This window comes from Simochromis diagramma, unplaced genomic scaffold, assembly GCF_900408965.1.
Source record: "Simochromis diagramma unplaced genomic scaffold, fSimDia1.1 OVJJ01000483.1, whole genome shotgun sequence".
Taxonomy (NCBI): Eukaryota; Metazoa; Chordata; class Actinopteri; order Cichliformes; family Cichlidae; genus Simochromis; species Simochromis diagramma.
Window position 1 is genome coordinate 7,774,248 of NW_024386835.1, and position 15,238 is coordinate 7,789,485.

A 15,238-nucleotide genomic window follows, 5' to 3' on the forward strand; every position below is an offset into this window, starting at 1 on the left:
TTAAATACATAAATTAATAAAATGCAGTGAAACAATAAAACTGATGTTTCTGACAGTATTCATTTTTGCTGAGGCTCCACATAACTGCACTGAACCACAGCTGTGTACATACAGATGTCACATTGCTTCTGGACAAAAATCAGGCCATGCAGTCAAAGGAACTCTGTAAACTTCAATAATGTGGTCATGTTCCTAGAATCGATAAACATGAACGTTGGGTTACTTAACGTAATCCCTGGTTCTTTGATAACAGAGTGAGGTGTTTCACTATGGGAATCGCCTCGGCGTGACCAACTACGGAAGCTCCAATGACACCACGTCTGTCTATGACAGACCTGTCGAGCCGTGCTCAGGGCTCCGCCCCCTCGTACTAACACGGCCGACCAGCTCCTCCTAACTCATTCCAAGCAGATTTCTTTCCGTGCCTAAGCAAGGAGGGAAGTGTTGGTGAAACACCTCACTCTGTTATCAAAGAACCAGGGATTACGTTAAGTAACCCAACGTTCTTTTTCTAACTTCGCTCGGTGTTTCACTATGGGAGATATGGCCCACTCCCGGATTGCGCCAGCTCCCGAAGCTACTCTCCAGTGCTACTCCAGGATCTCAGGTCGGACCTGAGGCACCAGAATCCAGCACCGTCTGAGCCAGGGATGACTGTGCAACATCCAGCCGATAAAACCGGACAAACGTGTGCGGCGTAGCCCAGCTTGCTGCCGCACAAATATCCTGGACTGATACACCTCTGAACAACGCCCAGGATGTGGCCACACCCCTAGTGGAGTGTGCTCGGAGTCCCAGGGGGGCCTGCAAGCCCTTACAGCTATAAGCCAGAGCTAAGGTCTCTACAATCCAATGAGCTAGTCTCTGGCGTGATACGGGCCTGCCCTTGTGAGGGGAGGCCCAGGAAACAAACAGCTGATCCGACTTCCTGAATCCAGCTGTTCTGTCAACATAAGTCCCCAAGGCCCGGACAGGGCACAAAGTGTTCAGCCTCTGCTCCCTCTCGGAAGAGAATGGAGGGGGGTGAAAAGCTAGGAGCTCTACTGTAGAGCACCTGTATGATGTTTCCAACACTTTAGGGACAAAGGCTGGGTTAGGCCTCAGGAGTGCTTTAGTGAGTCCCGGGGCCAACTGTAGACAAGAGGGGTGAATAGACAGAGCCTGTAATTCACTAACTCGCTTGGCTGTGGTTAGAGCCAACAGCAGAGTGGTTTTAAGAGAGAGAAACTTCAACCCCACTGCCCCAATAGGCTCAAAGGGGTGGTGGGAGAGGGCGTCTAAAACGACTGACAGATCCCATAAAGGGACCAGTGGTCTAGAAACTGGGAGCGTTCGACGCGCCCCTCTCATGAAGCGACCTACAAGGGGGTGCTGCCCAGCAGGTTTATCACCAAACCCCACGTGGCAGGCTGAAATAGCTGCTAAATAGACCTTTATAGTGGAAAAAGCTCTCCTTTTGTCCAGCAAGTCTTGAAGAAAACACAACAGCTCCACCACTGAACACTGAAAAGGGATAATCTGCTTTTCATGGCACCACTCTTCAAAAACACGCCATTTACTGCTGTAAATGGAACGGGTGGAGGAGGCTCTGGCATTCTGAATGGTTTCAATAACCTTCGGAGGCATGCCTGCTGCCTTCAAATTCCACCTTTCACGGGCCAGGCCCAGAGAGCAACCTGGTCTGGATGGGGATGGTATATCTCCCCCCACGCCTGAGACAGAAGGTCCCTGCGGATGGGGAGTGGCCATGGCTCGTCCACCAGAAGCTGGATGATTTCTGCTATCCAGTGTTTGGATGGCCACCGTGGAGCTATTAAAATCAGAGACAGCCCCTGATCCCTCACTCTGATCAGTGTTGGGGAGATCAGGCTGAGGGGAGGGAAAGCATACAGCAGAGTTTTTGGCCAAGGGTGGGCCAGCGCATCCACGCCCAGTGGCGCGTGTGCGTCTGACAGGGAGAAAAACAGGGGGCACTGTGTGTTTTCTCGCGAGGCGAAGAGATCTACGGCAGCCCGGCCGTATCTCTGCCAAATCTGCTCCACCACCTGTGGGTGAAGCCTCCATTCTCCGAACAGTGGATTTCCTCTGGACAGGAGGTCCGCCCCCCTGTTCAGAATTCCTGGCACGTGAGTTGCCCGAAGGGAGAGGAGCCGAGTGCTGCTCCACATAATTATTTCCCTGGCTAACCTGTGTAGCTGCCGGGAACGGGTGCCGCCCTGGCGGTTGATATAAGCAACTACAGTGGAGTTGTCTGTTTTGACGAAAACATGTTGACCCCGGAGATACGGCAGAAAATGCCGTAAGGCTAGGAGCACCGCGCGGAGCTCCAGCACATTTATGTGATTCAGAGTGAGTCTCTGTGACCAAACGCCATTCACTGCTCTGCCCATCATAGTTGCACCCCAACCTGACAGGGATGCATCTGTGGTCAGCGTCACCCTGGATGATACTGCCCCGAGCGGTACCCCCGCCGCGAGAGCTGTCGGGCTCCTCCAGGGCCGGAGAGCCGCGATACACGGCTGCGTTATTTTTACACCACGACTGAGATGTCGGCGAGGGCACAGCTGCAGAGAAGCGACCCACCGCTGAAAATCTCTCATCATAAGCAGCCCCAAGTGTACCACCGATATCACCGAGGCCATGAGGCCGAGGAGGCAGGAGACAGAGTCGGAACCGCACGACTTTCCCCAGCTGAAAACGGGAAAGACAGTGAGTGAAGGATGCGATCCTCCGCTCTGAAAGTGCGATACGATAAGAGATGGAGTCTATTCTGAGCCCCAGATACTCTGTAGACTGTGCGGGTTCCAAGTGGCTCTTTTCCAGGTTGATAGTGAACCCAAGCTCCGTGAGGTGATTCACCACCACCTCGGAGTCTTTGATCGCCTGCTCTCGCGATCGTGAGCATATTAGATAATCGTCTATGTAAGAAAATATTCTGATGCCGCTGTTCCTTAACGGAGACAGCGCTGCCTCCACACATTTGCTGAACACCCTCGGAGCTAAGGATAGCCCGAATGGGATAGTTTGAAACTCGTACGCTACGCTCTGATAAGCGAACCTGAGATATTTCCTGTGTGGAGGATAAATGGCGATGTGAAAATATGCGTCTGATAGGTCGATTGTAACAAACCAATCGCCTGTGTGAATTGAGCGACAAAGCGTCTTGTGTGTGAGCATTCTGAACGTGTACTTTCTCAAATGCTTGTTTAACACACGCAGATCCAGAATAGGACGAAGCGACGTTCCGTCCTTTTTCGGGATGAGGAAATAGCGGGAGTAAAAGCCCTGCTGAGCTTCTTCGCTCGGAACCGCTCCGATCGCCTGTTTGTGTAACAGGGAGGATATTTCCTCCTCCAGCACATTCGCTGAATCGCGACTGGCCACAGAAGCTAACACTCCGCCGAATCTCGGTGGTTTTGCCGCAAACTGTAGTCTGTAACCATGGGAAATGGTTGACAAGACCCAGGGATGAACTGCGCATGCGCGCCACCGCTCCAGCTGCGCTGCGAGCGGGCCTCTGAAGAAGCGGTAGCGTGACGTCACCCCTGTCTCCCGGAAGGAGTTGGGGCTCTCCCCCTCGGGAAGAGCGTGAGCTCCCCCCGCTGGGAACAAAGGCAAATTGCAGTGATTTTCTTTTGTTTTTATTTTGAAACTGGGGGGACATTCTGCCCTTGGCAAACTGCCTGGCTGCAGAAATGCACGTTTTATTTCTTTTGTTACCCCCAAACCACAGTGAAGTGTCTGATGACTCTGGGCAGTGCTTGGTGACACAGACAGAGTGCTTAGAAGTGTTTGGTGACACTGCGCCATTTGTCCACAAGTCTGTCCTCCCTGAACTGGAGGAGGAGACCGAGAGGGTGCTCCTGGTGAACTGGAAACTTCCGGAGACCCTGAACTTTGGAGTGATTTGGTTACCCCTTCTAACACCTTCCTTCTCTTTGGGGAAGAAAAGAGGGGTGACACAGAATGCTGCAGGTGTGCTAGGCTGACCGCTTCTTTTTCCCCCTCTCCGGGGTGTGACGGCTTGTTCTTTGCAGCAACTGCTGCAAAGGAATGCTTGCCCCAAGGTCTTAGTTTCTCTACCTTGGCCTGGTGGGCACCCTGCTGGCCTCCTGCTCCTCTCTGCATTCTGACCCCACTCTGTCTCCCTCTCACAGCTGCTGCTGCAAAGCCAGCTCTTGGCACCTGCTGGGGCTGAGAGTTAGGTTTTCTGGGTAAGCAGAGATTGAATGCTTCACCCTCCTGCTTTCTGCGGGTGCTTGTTTCTCTCATTCTCTCCAGGGCTGGGCCAAAGAGACCCTTGGTTGGGTCATAGGCTGCATCCATGACCTCAGCCTTCTGAGCATCACCCAGGCCTGACAGGTTTAGCCACAAGGCTCTCTCACCCGAGACTGCAAGGCCCATAACGCGACCACACCCTTGGACTGCTCCCCTGGAGGAGCGAAGAATGAGATCATTAACCACGCAGATTTCATCCCAGAGGGCTGGGTTCGGGGAACCCGAGTCAAGCTGACGGCCCATGTCTTCCAGAATTTCTGCCTGATATGCTGATAGCAGTGTGACTGCATTAAGCGAGCATACTGACTGTGCAGCATATTTGTACGTCCTTTGATAAATAGATGCCGTGAGGCGATCTATCTTGTTGGGCAAAGAAATGCTAGAAGAAGCTGAGATTGCCCTGCGGTTAGGGTGAAGGTGATACGCCACTGAAGGCTCCACTGCTGGGGGTTCAGTCAGCCCCAGTTCACCCATCCCCTGGATCTCAAGCTTAGAGCAGCCCTTGGTCGGAAGCTTGCTTTTAAAAGGGCTTGACCAATAGCGACTCATTTCTTTCATGCAGGCTGGGACTGCTGGCAGAAGCTGCTTTGATGGCAGCAAGGCTGGTGGGAGCCTCTTGCCGTCATACAGGTCGCGTTCTGCCCCTTCGGCATCCTGGGCGGCTGGCCATGGGATGCCTAGCTTGGCAGCAGCCCGTTTGCAGACCTCGTACAAATTGCTGTCCACCAGGGGTGCAACTTCAGGCCCACTAGGTGGCCTGGACTGCTGGGGAGGAAAGGTAGAGTCATCCTCCTGTTCCTCATCCATGTCCTCCAGGTCGAGGAGGTCGGAGTCGGCATCGCCCTCCGCGTCCTCGCCACCCGGCTCGCCCACGTTTTGATCGAGGAGGTCCTCGAACGATGGGGGCATGAGCGGGGACTCTTCTTCCATCATGTCCGCCCAGCTTGTGGAGGCTCGCGGATGACGGATATCGCTCGTAGCAGTAGCAGCCGACAGGCAGGGGTCCTGACTGTTCGTTACTGCTACTCTCAGCCTCCTTTCCAGGACTTTCTCTGGCATCAAAGCACAGTGTGGGCATCCCTGAGGGTCCGCCAGTGAAGCCTGAGCATGCTTGGCACCCATACAGACGATGCACATTGGATGAGGGTCCCTGCCCGAGATGGTGGCACCGCATGATGCGGGGCACGGGCGGGATGCAGCCTCTTTAGCCTTCGGCTCCGACCTTTTGGCGGGAGTAGGAGCCGTAGACATGGTTAGCGGAAAGGGGTGAGACTAGGCTACACCAGGCTCGTCTCGACACGTTAGCCCGTAAGTAGCTAGGACTAGCAGCGGGTGTTAAATCCGATCTAGTCGCGGCGGGAGTCAGCTCGTCGTGACACGTTAGCTGCACTCCGCTAGCCAATATCGTTAGCAACTTAATGCTAACCGAACCCTAGGTCGACCAACAAGCTAATGCTAGTGAGACGCTAATGTGGTTCGTGGCCTGCTAACAAGTTAATGCTAGCCGGACACTGAACGAACAGCTCGCCGTAACGCGTTAGCCCGAGTCACACAACGTCGGCTACCTCGCTAACTAAAACCAGGAACCGCTGGGACAGCTCGCCTGACGCGGTTGCTGTTCCACAGTGCAACTCTAAGTACACTTCTTTCGAAGGACTTACTCAGCACGATCCAAACTGGAACCGGAAAAAACTGCGTTCGGCGACGTACTCCTACACGGGACGCCTGAGAACTGTTAAGCAGCTAATCAAGTTAGCCTGGATGCGCTGAGGGAGCTCAAAGTAGTTTCTCACGGGAAGAAAGCGAGAATGAGTTAGGAGGAGCTGGTCGGCCGTGTTAGTACGAGGGGGCGGAGCCCTGAGCACGGCTCGACAGGTCTGTCATAGACAGACGTGGTGTCATTGGAGCTTCCGTAGTTGGTCACGCCGAGGCGATTCCCATAGTGAAACACCGAGCGAAGTTAGAAAAAGAACTAAAAAAAAGTTTGAATTAGCCGTCATCTTTCAAGATAGAGTGTCACATTCCCTCTTGACATCTGATTTTCCTCTAACCTTGACCCATTCCCTTTGTGGCTGGTTGAACCCTTACATAGTGAAACTTAGCTGAAATGTATTACAAACGCTTGTGTGCAGTGATTTATGCGCAACTTTTGAGGACTCTGACCACACTAAACTATTTTACAAACGCAAATTTCAAATTTGAATACATAGTGATCCCTCACGCTTTTACAATAGCCCATAAAGGTTAGTATTTAAACTACATAAGCTGCTGCGTTTCTAACACTATTTACTGAAAATTTCTCTCCGTAAATGTTGTAAAGTCAAATAAAACTGGCAAATTAAAGTAAATCTCTACACCACACCAGCCTCTTTTATCCAGTATAGCCTCATAAAATCAGACAGCTGTGACATTAACCAAAAACACCAAGATGTACCAGAATAACAGGAAGAGTATATGTAACCGGTGTGTTCCTGCATTATGTCTGACAATGAAAGGTAAAAAGAAAGACTTCCAAGTAAATAACTTGCCCACACCAGCTCCTCTCCCACGTGAGAAGTGTAGAAAAGGGGAGAGGCCAAAGGGGTACAGGGTTGAACCAAAGAAGAAGAAAGGGATGAGGAAGGGCTCTAACTTATAATCAACATAACTACAGGCTTAGAAGTCCTGAAAGTCAGGTATACCAGGGACAGCTTGGGTTTCGAACACATTTTGTGTAATTATAACAATATGTCATTTATGACCTGATTACATTCACCCCTCAAGAATTACATAAAATCCTGAAGAGCACACACACACACACACACAAAAATACAAAAAATATATGTATAAATACACCCACATTAACAAATAACACATGTGATAATAATAATAATACATGTGATGTCAAACAAATTCACATCACATGTACAATGAATTAGATCAGCAACATAACTACCTCCAAAGATTATAAATGATCTGAGACCTGCTCAGCGTCTAGAAAGATCCCAGGACACACTATAGACAAAATGAGGTGCAGTTTACACCACACAAAACAGACCATAATATCTATGGGCATCACCATAAAGCAATCAGACCTCACAGAGGTGCTGACAACTCTGTGATGTGATTTTCCTTTTCCAAAAACAATACCGATTGGCAACATACAGTAATGAACAAATTCACACATCAATAACCGCTGCTCGAACAGGTTCAAGCCCAAGAAGTGTTTCAGGTGGAGCCATTGATTCAATCAAGCGACAAACTGGTTTAATGATTCTACCAAAACGTGTGGTAAGTCCCTGATCCATGTCCACTTTTCAGGTTCAAGAGAATGAAAACTGTGGGACAGGAAAGCAGCAAGGGAGTCTGGGGAGGCCCCATCACCAGCCAACCCACCAAGGTCAGAAGCACCCATCATAGGAGGGGTTTGCTGAATGCTATCTATGCCTGGGTCCGCAGCGGGCTGCTGATGGTCATCACACTCACCAATGCAGGAGATGGAATCCACAGTACAGGCGGCGGTAGCTCCTGCCATTACCAGTGGTGAGGCATACTTGCTGGTGGATGGTGCCTTTCATCTCCATGTCTGACAGCACCTCTCTCAACTTATGATAGTGAGCCATGGCACTCTGCGATACAGAAAGGATGGTCGTCAGTGAGGTGCATACGATGGAGATATTACCATATAACAAAAAAGCCTCACACACAGTTGTGCAAAACTTGACAAAACAATGAAATCTGGGTGGAAAGAGATTAAAGTAGCCTAATGAAAACATCATGGAAAAGAAAAGAAAACATAGATGTCTCCTCTTAATTAAAACAGGCTTTAAAAGACATCAGTTGCTCAACAAAACTCTGGCTCAAAACTACCATTAAGCCAATATCACTGGAAAGAAAATGTGTGCATCTCAGTACTATAATCTCTGCTGAAATTCAGAGATTTGGCTGATGTCAGTTGATTGGAAAGCATTTAACAGTACAACTCCATAAGGACCCAAAGTGTACTGCAGAAACAACCCAAAATATCCCAAGGCAAAGAAATGGGATATTCTTAAATGTTCAAACCAATCACATGATCTGAGGCCAACAGAGCTCGCTCTTCAGTTACTAAAAACAAAACTGAAGGCAGAGACACGCACACACACAAGCCAAAAAGTCCAGCAGAGCATTTAGACTTCAGTCAGTCACTGACTGCCAAAGATTTTCATCAAAGTTTTAAACGCAATGATTTCATTTAAAATCATATCAGGGTGTCAAAGGTACTTTTGAGCCTCTGAAATTGGGCGACAGTGCATGAAAATGGCTGTCGTTTCTGAACGGTTAATGTACTTTGCGAAAGTCCTGGAATTAAAAGAAGAAGTGTGACCGCTTAATAAGGGACATGCCATCTGTTGCTGCTTCCTGTATTTTTGAATGAAAAAAAAAACCACGGGGTACAGCAAGTGAAACAAAACACATCACTTTTTCTTTCTCTTCCAACCCACGGTCTGCTTTTCACGGAACACGTTATCACTTTGTCCATTTTTAATTGTTATTTTGTCAAAAGACAAGCTGAGACCAGCATGAGTACTCTGAACCTGCAGTATGATGAGAAGGTCCGTCCCCTCATCGACCTCATTGACTCTCTCCGCTCTCTCGGTGTAGAGAAGGACCTGGCGCTGCCTGCTATCGCCGTGATTGGAGACCAAAGCTCGGGGAAGAGCTCTGTGTTGGAGGCGCTGTCCGGGGTGGCACTGCCGAGAGGCAGCGGTGAGTTGTCTTATTTCCAGCTCAGAAACTTTCCGTACATTAGAAGTGTCAAAGTGAAGCATACAGCGGAACTGTATGAGGAATCAAGGCTGGCAGAGATGGGTGGGTGGTGCAGGGCACGGATGAGGTAGCAAAACACATTCTTTGGCGACTAGCCTGTTTCTTAAAATCTATATTTAATGATTTATTAATTTAATGACAGCTTACTCATTTTATTTCAGTAAAATAAGTAAAACACGGTTTGACCTTTGACGTGACCATTCCATGACTTTGTTTTATTTTTTTGAATTTTCTGATTGTACTCAATGGGAATTTTAAACTAAAATTACAAATTTGACAGATTTTCAGCTGAAGTGTTGCTGGTCATCCATAGAAACAAACATTGGATCAAAAGATCGATCATGTCTGCGTTATAAAATGTGGCACACAGAGGAAAAACTGACAGACTGTCACATCCTGGGTTGGAGCCAATTCTGTTTCTTCTTTCAACTAATGGATTTTTTGGGGAGTTCTTTTTCTTTGTGTGTGTGTGTGTGTGTGTGTGTGTGTGTGTGTGTGTGTGTGTGTGTGTGTGTGTGTGTGTGTGTGTGTTCAGTTCAGTTCAATTGTAGAGGAGGGGGGTTGGTCTGGGTTTGGGGACTATTTCCTATAAAACAAAGTTTCGAACAAGTCAAAGGAGGGAAGGAACTGGAGAGCACAGAAAAAAAACTGAAATAGATGGATTCTCACCTGATCTTGTGAGAATCAAAATGTCTGTCAAAGCAGAGTTACTCAAACATAGCATTAGACTCCAACTAGAAAAAAAACCTTTTTTCAATCTCACACAATTCAGTTAAAATCTGAAATCGTTCATTAATTTGTCCAAAAAAGAGAGAGAGAAATTGTCTGACCCTCAGTGTTTTAAAACACAGGTATTGTGACAAGATGTCCACTGGAACTGAAGATGACAAAAACAAAGGAAGGAGAGGCGTGGTATGGAAAGATAAGCTACCGCGACTTTGAAGAAAAGATAAAAAAGCCTGCACTCGTCGAGAAAATGATTCGAGAAGGTGAGTCTACATAATTCTTTCATGTCACTACTAAAAACCACGTAAAACGTGGAAGCGCAAAGTAGGCAAGTTAAATGTGTTGCTTGGGCATACGTGACATCATATTCTCTCTTTAGCTCAACTTAAATTGATCGGGAATGAGGTGGGGATCAGCAGTGAGCTCATCAGTCTGGAGATTGCCTCCCCGGATGTTCCAGACCTTACTCTCATCGACCTGCCTGGCATTGCCCGGGTGGCTGTAGATGGGCAGTCGGCAGACATTGGTGATAAGGTATGATACCTTAGTCTCCCTCACAATTTTAAGGCCATTTCTTTGGTAGAAATTTCATCCAGTGAAACACAAACCCAGAGTTTGATAGGCATTGGCATGTTAGTGTTAAAAAGGGACAACACTGACACACCAGTGTGACTGCTGGTTTTTGGTATTATATGTATTTATTGTTATGAGTTTGCTACTTTATCTGGACATTCCTGCTTACATCAGTTATTTGGTTGTATTGTTCATAACTGCATTTATGCAATTTATGAAATAATATTTTTAATCTTTATACTTTATTTTGAATGGATACTTTCAGATTAAAACTATGATCCAGACTGTCATCAGTAAACAAGAAACTATCAACCTGGTGGTTGTTCCATGCAACGTGGACATTGCAACTACAGAGGCTTTGAATATGGCTAAGCTGGTGGATCCTGATGGAGAGAGGACTTTGGGTAAGCAAGTGTCTCTCTTAAGTCATTTAGTTTCTTTACTTTGGATTCTGTTTCTGCTGCCAAGTGATTAACATCATATGGATGCAGTGAACTACAAATGCAACACATCAGCCTGGAAGTTGGAGAAGGGCCACAGATTGCTCTTCCACACAGGCAATCACCCCATGCACATTTCCAAAGTTGTGGCCAAATCACTTTAGTACAAGTTGTAGTGGTCATGGCAAAGCCCTGTTGGTAATTCAATAGAAAATTTGGGCAGAAAAGAAAAAGCAGGTATAAAAACTGAGCCTCCAAATTTAACTCAGCAGTTTGCCCCAGTTTCTGAGTGCCTTTTCACGGTGAGGGAAACTGTAATCACTGACACCTTGACGTTCTTTGAAATTTCTCCGTACGAAAGACCTACATTTAAGTGTTATGATGGTCTGTCTCTCTTAAATATTAATTGCCTTTTTCAAGCCATTTTTGTAGAGGGGGTTGTAAGTAATCCAGAAAAGTGGGAACAACTGTTTTGGAATGTACATTATTTTTCAGTTTTGGATAACTTTACTTTCTTTTTTTTAACATGTCCTTTCTAAACTTTGTATAGTATTTCAAACTATTTATTGGACTTGAACAACTTGAATTTTCTTCTGCACACTGATATCTGTGGCAATGTTTGAATATGAACATCTCAAAAACTTTTAAAGATAAAAGCATAAATGAATGGAGTGACAGCTTTATTAAACAATTTGAAGGTAACTGACATTAAAATAAAAGAAACAAAACCTTAAATAAACACTGCATTGTTGGTGGATTTTTACTGACTGAGTACAAGCAATCACTGGACAAACATATCCAGTAATGTGAAACGCTGCATTTAAATGTACTTTGTCAAAATGTCTGTACATTTCTGACATCCACTGGATTTTTTCTGCAAACATCTGTGATCATGTTAAAGATCCCTTTCCTGCTGAGCAAACAACGTTGGCAACATTTGATGACTGGCACCAAGCTCTGACTGGAGCTTGCAGTGATCAATACAAATTATCAGTCTTCTCATAAGGTGGGGAATCCAACACTATCTCTCTCTGTCAGGTGTCTTGACTAAACCTGACCTGGTGGACAAAGGCACAGAAGAGAACGTGGTTAAAATTGTCCATAATGAAGTCATTCCGCTGAAGAAGGGCTACATGGTGGTCAAATGCAGGGGTCAGAAGGAGATCACAGAGAAGGTTTCACTTTCTGAAGCACTAAAAAATGAGGAAGCCTTCTTCGAAGAGCATGCCCATTTCCAGTAAGTTTGCTCTTTTTGGAAATTATGCAAACAAGTGTTTGTGGTGTGTTAGGCTGTGTTGCTTATACTCTAACCTTTTGTTTGTGCTGTAGGACTCTCTTTGAGGAGCGTCAGGCCACTGTTCCTAACCTGGCAGAAAAACTCACTCTTGAACTGGTGCATCATATTCAGGTGAATACCTATTACTGTTTTACCTTTGTAGGTCACTGGGGAGAGCTTTAACCCACTCCAACTTTGATGTGATTTGTCCATGTGATTTGTAGAAATCTCTGCCACGGCTTGATGAGCAAACACAGAAGAAACTGGAACAGACTCAGGAAAACCTAAAAAAATTAAGGACTGGACCCCCATCTGATGCAACTCAGAGACAAAAGTTTCTCAGTGATGTGAGTAGAAGTGTAAGCAAAATGAATACGAGCTTCTGGAAAACACACGTCCTGTTCATTTAATTGAATCTGTTCTATCTTAGCTTGTGTTAGCATTCACACAGGATGCTATCAGTCTGACCAAAGGTGAAGAATTAAAATGTGGATACAACTCCAGCATCTTTTTCACACTCAGAAATAAGTTTGAAGCATGGGAGAAAATCATAGAAGACTCTGGATCATCATGTAAGTGAATTCACCACTTTTTCTTTCATCAGTTTTTAAGATTCCCTCTGTTGCTTACAAGCTACTACATAAAGTAACTCTAACATTTAAAGTAAAAAAAATTTACTGTCATTAAAAAAACATATTTAACATCTTCACTTAACTTTCATTGCACTGCAGTCAAAGAGCACATTCTGAGTGAAGAGTCTCAGTTTGAGCGCACGTACCGTGGAAGAGAACTGCCATTGTTTGTGAGCTACAGTACTTTTGAGTCCATAATCCAGAAGCAGATCAAACAGCTGGAGGAGCCTGCTATCCAGAAACTCAAGGAAGTGTCAGGCATGTTTTTGGTTTTTTTTCCATAATACTTGAATCTTACTTTGCAGGTAATCTTTCATTTGGTACATTTGACTAACTTATTATCGTTTTATTGCTTGTAGAGGTTGTGAGGAAAGAGCTGTTTGAACTGGCACAAAACAGCTTTGTGGGCTTTCCGAACCTCATCAATACAGCGAAGGTATCGTCTTCTTTATAATGTATTACTGTGCACATATTACTAAACGCTAATGAATATTTATTGATATTTTTTGTGTGATTTAGATGAACATTGAAACCATCAGGAATGAAAGGGAAGAGGAAGCAAAGCCCATTCTGGGGATGCAGTTTAAGATGGAGATGCTTGTTTACACTCAGGACAGCAAATACATCACGGAGATACAAAATGGAATTTCCAAAAATGGCCAGCTGTACTTTGGTGGGATGACCACAAAGGAGATGATGAGACATTTTGAAGCATATTACAACGTAAATGTCACTCAATTGCTTTTTTAATGCTTTTGTTTGAAGCATGTGATTCATTGTATCCACATGTATCCCATTGAAATAGTTGACTTTAGTTTTTTTTTAACATATTAAGAAAAGCAAACACTGAAACCTCTTTGAGAAAAAAATAATACCTAAAACTTACATCTTTTATATTTAATCACACTTTTAGATCCATAAAATAAGATCTATTATTTTATGGTGTGATTAAATATGTCTAGAGTGATCTGAAATATTTTTTGATAATTACATGTAATTTGCAATAAAACCTTAAGGAATTATTTAATAAGCAAATTAGAAAATGTTTCAAATTCAGTCCTAAACCAGTGAGCTCTTTAGTACATCTTATTTTTGTCTTCTCTGCTTACAGATTGCTGGTCAGCGTCTTGCTGACCAGATCCCCCTGTTGATCCGGTATCAGATGCTGCAGGAGTTTGCCAGCGAGCTGCAGAGTAAGATGCTGGACGCATTTACGGACAAGGAAAGAAAAGAGTACCTGCTTCAAGAGGATAGTGGCACAAAAAATAAAAGAGAAGATCTTAAGAAGCGCCATGAGCGTCTCTCACGAGCTCACATTCTGCTGTATGAATTCAGTAGGAACACAACTTTAACTGAAGTCAACAATTTCAACTCAATGGAAAATTTTCTACCAAATTTTTAACCTGGCAGCACAAAGCACAAGGTCAGACCTCACTGCAATCTTTCCAATTAAAAGTTAAGGGTTTAAAAGGGTTGGGGTTTGCACCTATAATCATTTATAAGAAACACTGAAGAATATTTCTATACGGGCATCAGAGAAAATAGAGACTGTTGCACCAGGAAGTCTTAAATACTAGAAAAGAAAAAAAGAAAAACAACACACATCCAGGTCTAAGGAGTTAAGAAAGAAAAGCGTCTGGACCTCTCATCCAAGAAGCTTCTTCAGTTCTACAGTCTAATGGTGTGAAGTCCCAGATTTAAGCCCTGTGGAGACTCCACACCATTTGACCGTAGAAATGAAGAAGCTTCTCGGATGAGAGGTGAAACGTCTTCAAGCAACTTAATGAAGTCCAGACGCTTTTCTCTGATGACTGAGAACCTTCACAGACAACACACATCCAGAGTTTTCAGATTTCTGCTCAACTAAATCAGAATCTCTGTTTTGGACGGGAATATTTTTGCATTATTATGTACTCTGTGTGTTCATGCGTTGTGTCATCTATTTTAGGTTTCCTATTCATTTTCAGTTGGATTGTATGAATAAATAAGTAAATACAGTGAAACAATAAGCTGACGTTTCTGACAGTATTCGTCTTTGCTGAGGCTCCACATAACTGAACTGAACAACAGCTGTGTACATACAGATGTCACATTGCATATGGACAAAAATCAGGCCATGGATTCAAATGAACTCTGTAAACCTCAATAATGTGGTCACGGTATTCTCTGAATGTTCCAAAGACAAATAAACATGAACTAGAAAAGTTTGAATTAGCCCTCATCTTCACATTCCCTCTTGACATCTGATTTCTTTACGACTTTGACCCATTGCGATCATGGTTCAAGAGTTGGGAGTTTGCCTTGTAATTGGAAGGTTGCCGGTTCGAGCCCCGGCTTGGACAGTCTCGGTCGTTGTGTCCTTGGGCAAGACACTTCACCCGTTGCTTACTGGTGGTGGTCAGAGGGCCCGGTGGCGCCAGTGTCCGGCAGCCTCGCCTCTGTCAGTGCGCCCCAGGGTGGCTGTGGCTACAATGTAGCTTGCCATCACCAGTGTGTGAATGGGTGGATGACTGGATATGTAAAGC

At 45.4% G+C, this 15,238-nt stretch overlaps 2 protein-coding genes across 2 annotated transcripts; one reads left to right on the forward strand and one right to left on the reverse strand.

The window, feature by feature from the left end:
- Positions 1-1,517: 1,517 nt before the first annotated feature.
- LOC120731516 lies at positions 1,518-5,529 on the reverse strand. The gene is given in 4 exon segments (XM_040028551.1): positions 1,518-2,654; positions 2,656-3,602; positions 3,721-3,760; positions 3,916-5,529. Coding segments are annotated over 4 exon segments (3,618 nt in total). The 3' UTR covers positions 1,518-1,637.
- Positions 5,530-8,704: 3,175 nt separating this feature from the next.
- Positions 8,705-14,340, forward strand: LOC120731871 (interferon-induced GTP-binding protein Mx-like). The gene is made up of 12 exons (XM_040029201.1): positions 8,705-9,006; positions 9,918-10,055; positions 10,172-10,326; positions 10,631-10,769; positions 11,844-12,042; positions 12,135-12,213; positions 12,306-12,428; positions 12,512-12,653; positions 12,813-12,971; positions 13,073-13,149; positions 13,233-13,436; positions 13,825-14,340. The coding sequence occupies exons 1-12, from the start codon at positions 8,820-8,822 to the stop codon at positions 14,113-14,115; spliced, it is 1,893 nt and encodes a 630-aa protein (XP_039885135.1). The 5' UTR covers positions 8,705-8,819; the 3' UTR covers positions 14,116-14,340.
- Positions 14,341-15,238: the final 898 nt, after the last annotated feature.

Bases quoted from the DNA above. Each gene is read 5' to 3' on its own strand.
- LOC120731871 (XM_040029201.1), top strand. From the start codon at position 8,820: ATGAGTACTCTGAACCTGCAGTATGATGAGAAGGTCCGTCCCCTCATC. The intron at 10,327-10,630 runs GTATGATACCTT...GGATACTTTCAG, and splicing joins CGGCAGACATTGGTGATAAG to ATTAAAACTATGATCCAGAC. The intron at 12,429-12,511 runs GTGAGTAGAAGT...GTTCTATCTTAG, and splicing joins GACAAAAGTTTCTCAGTGAT to CTTGTGTTAGCATTCACACA.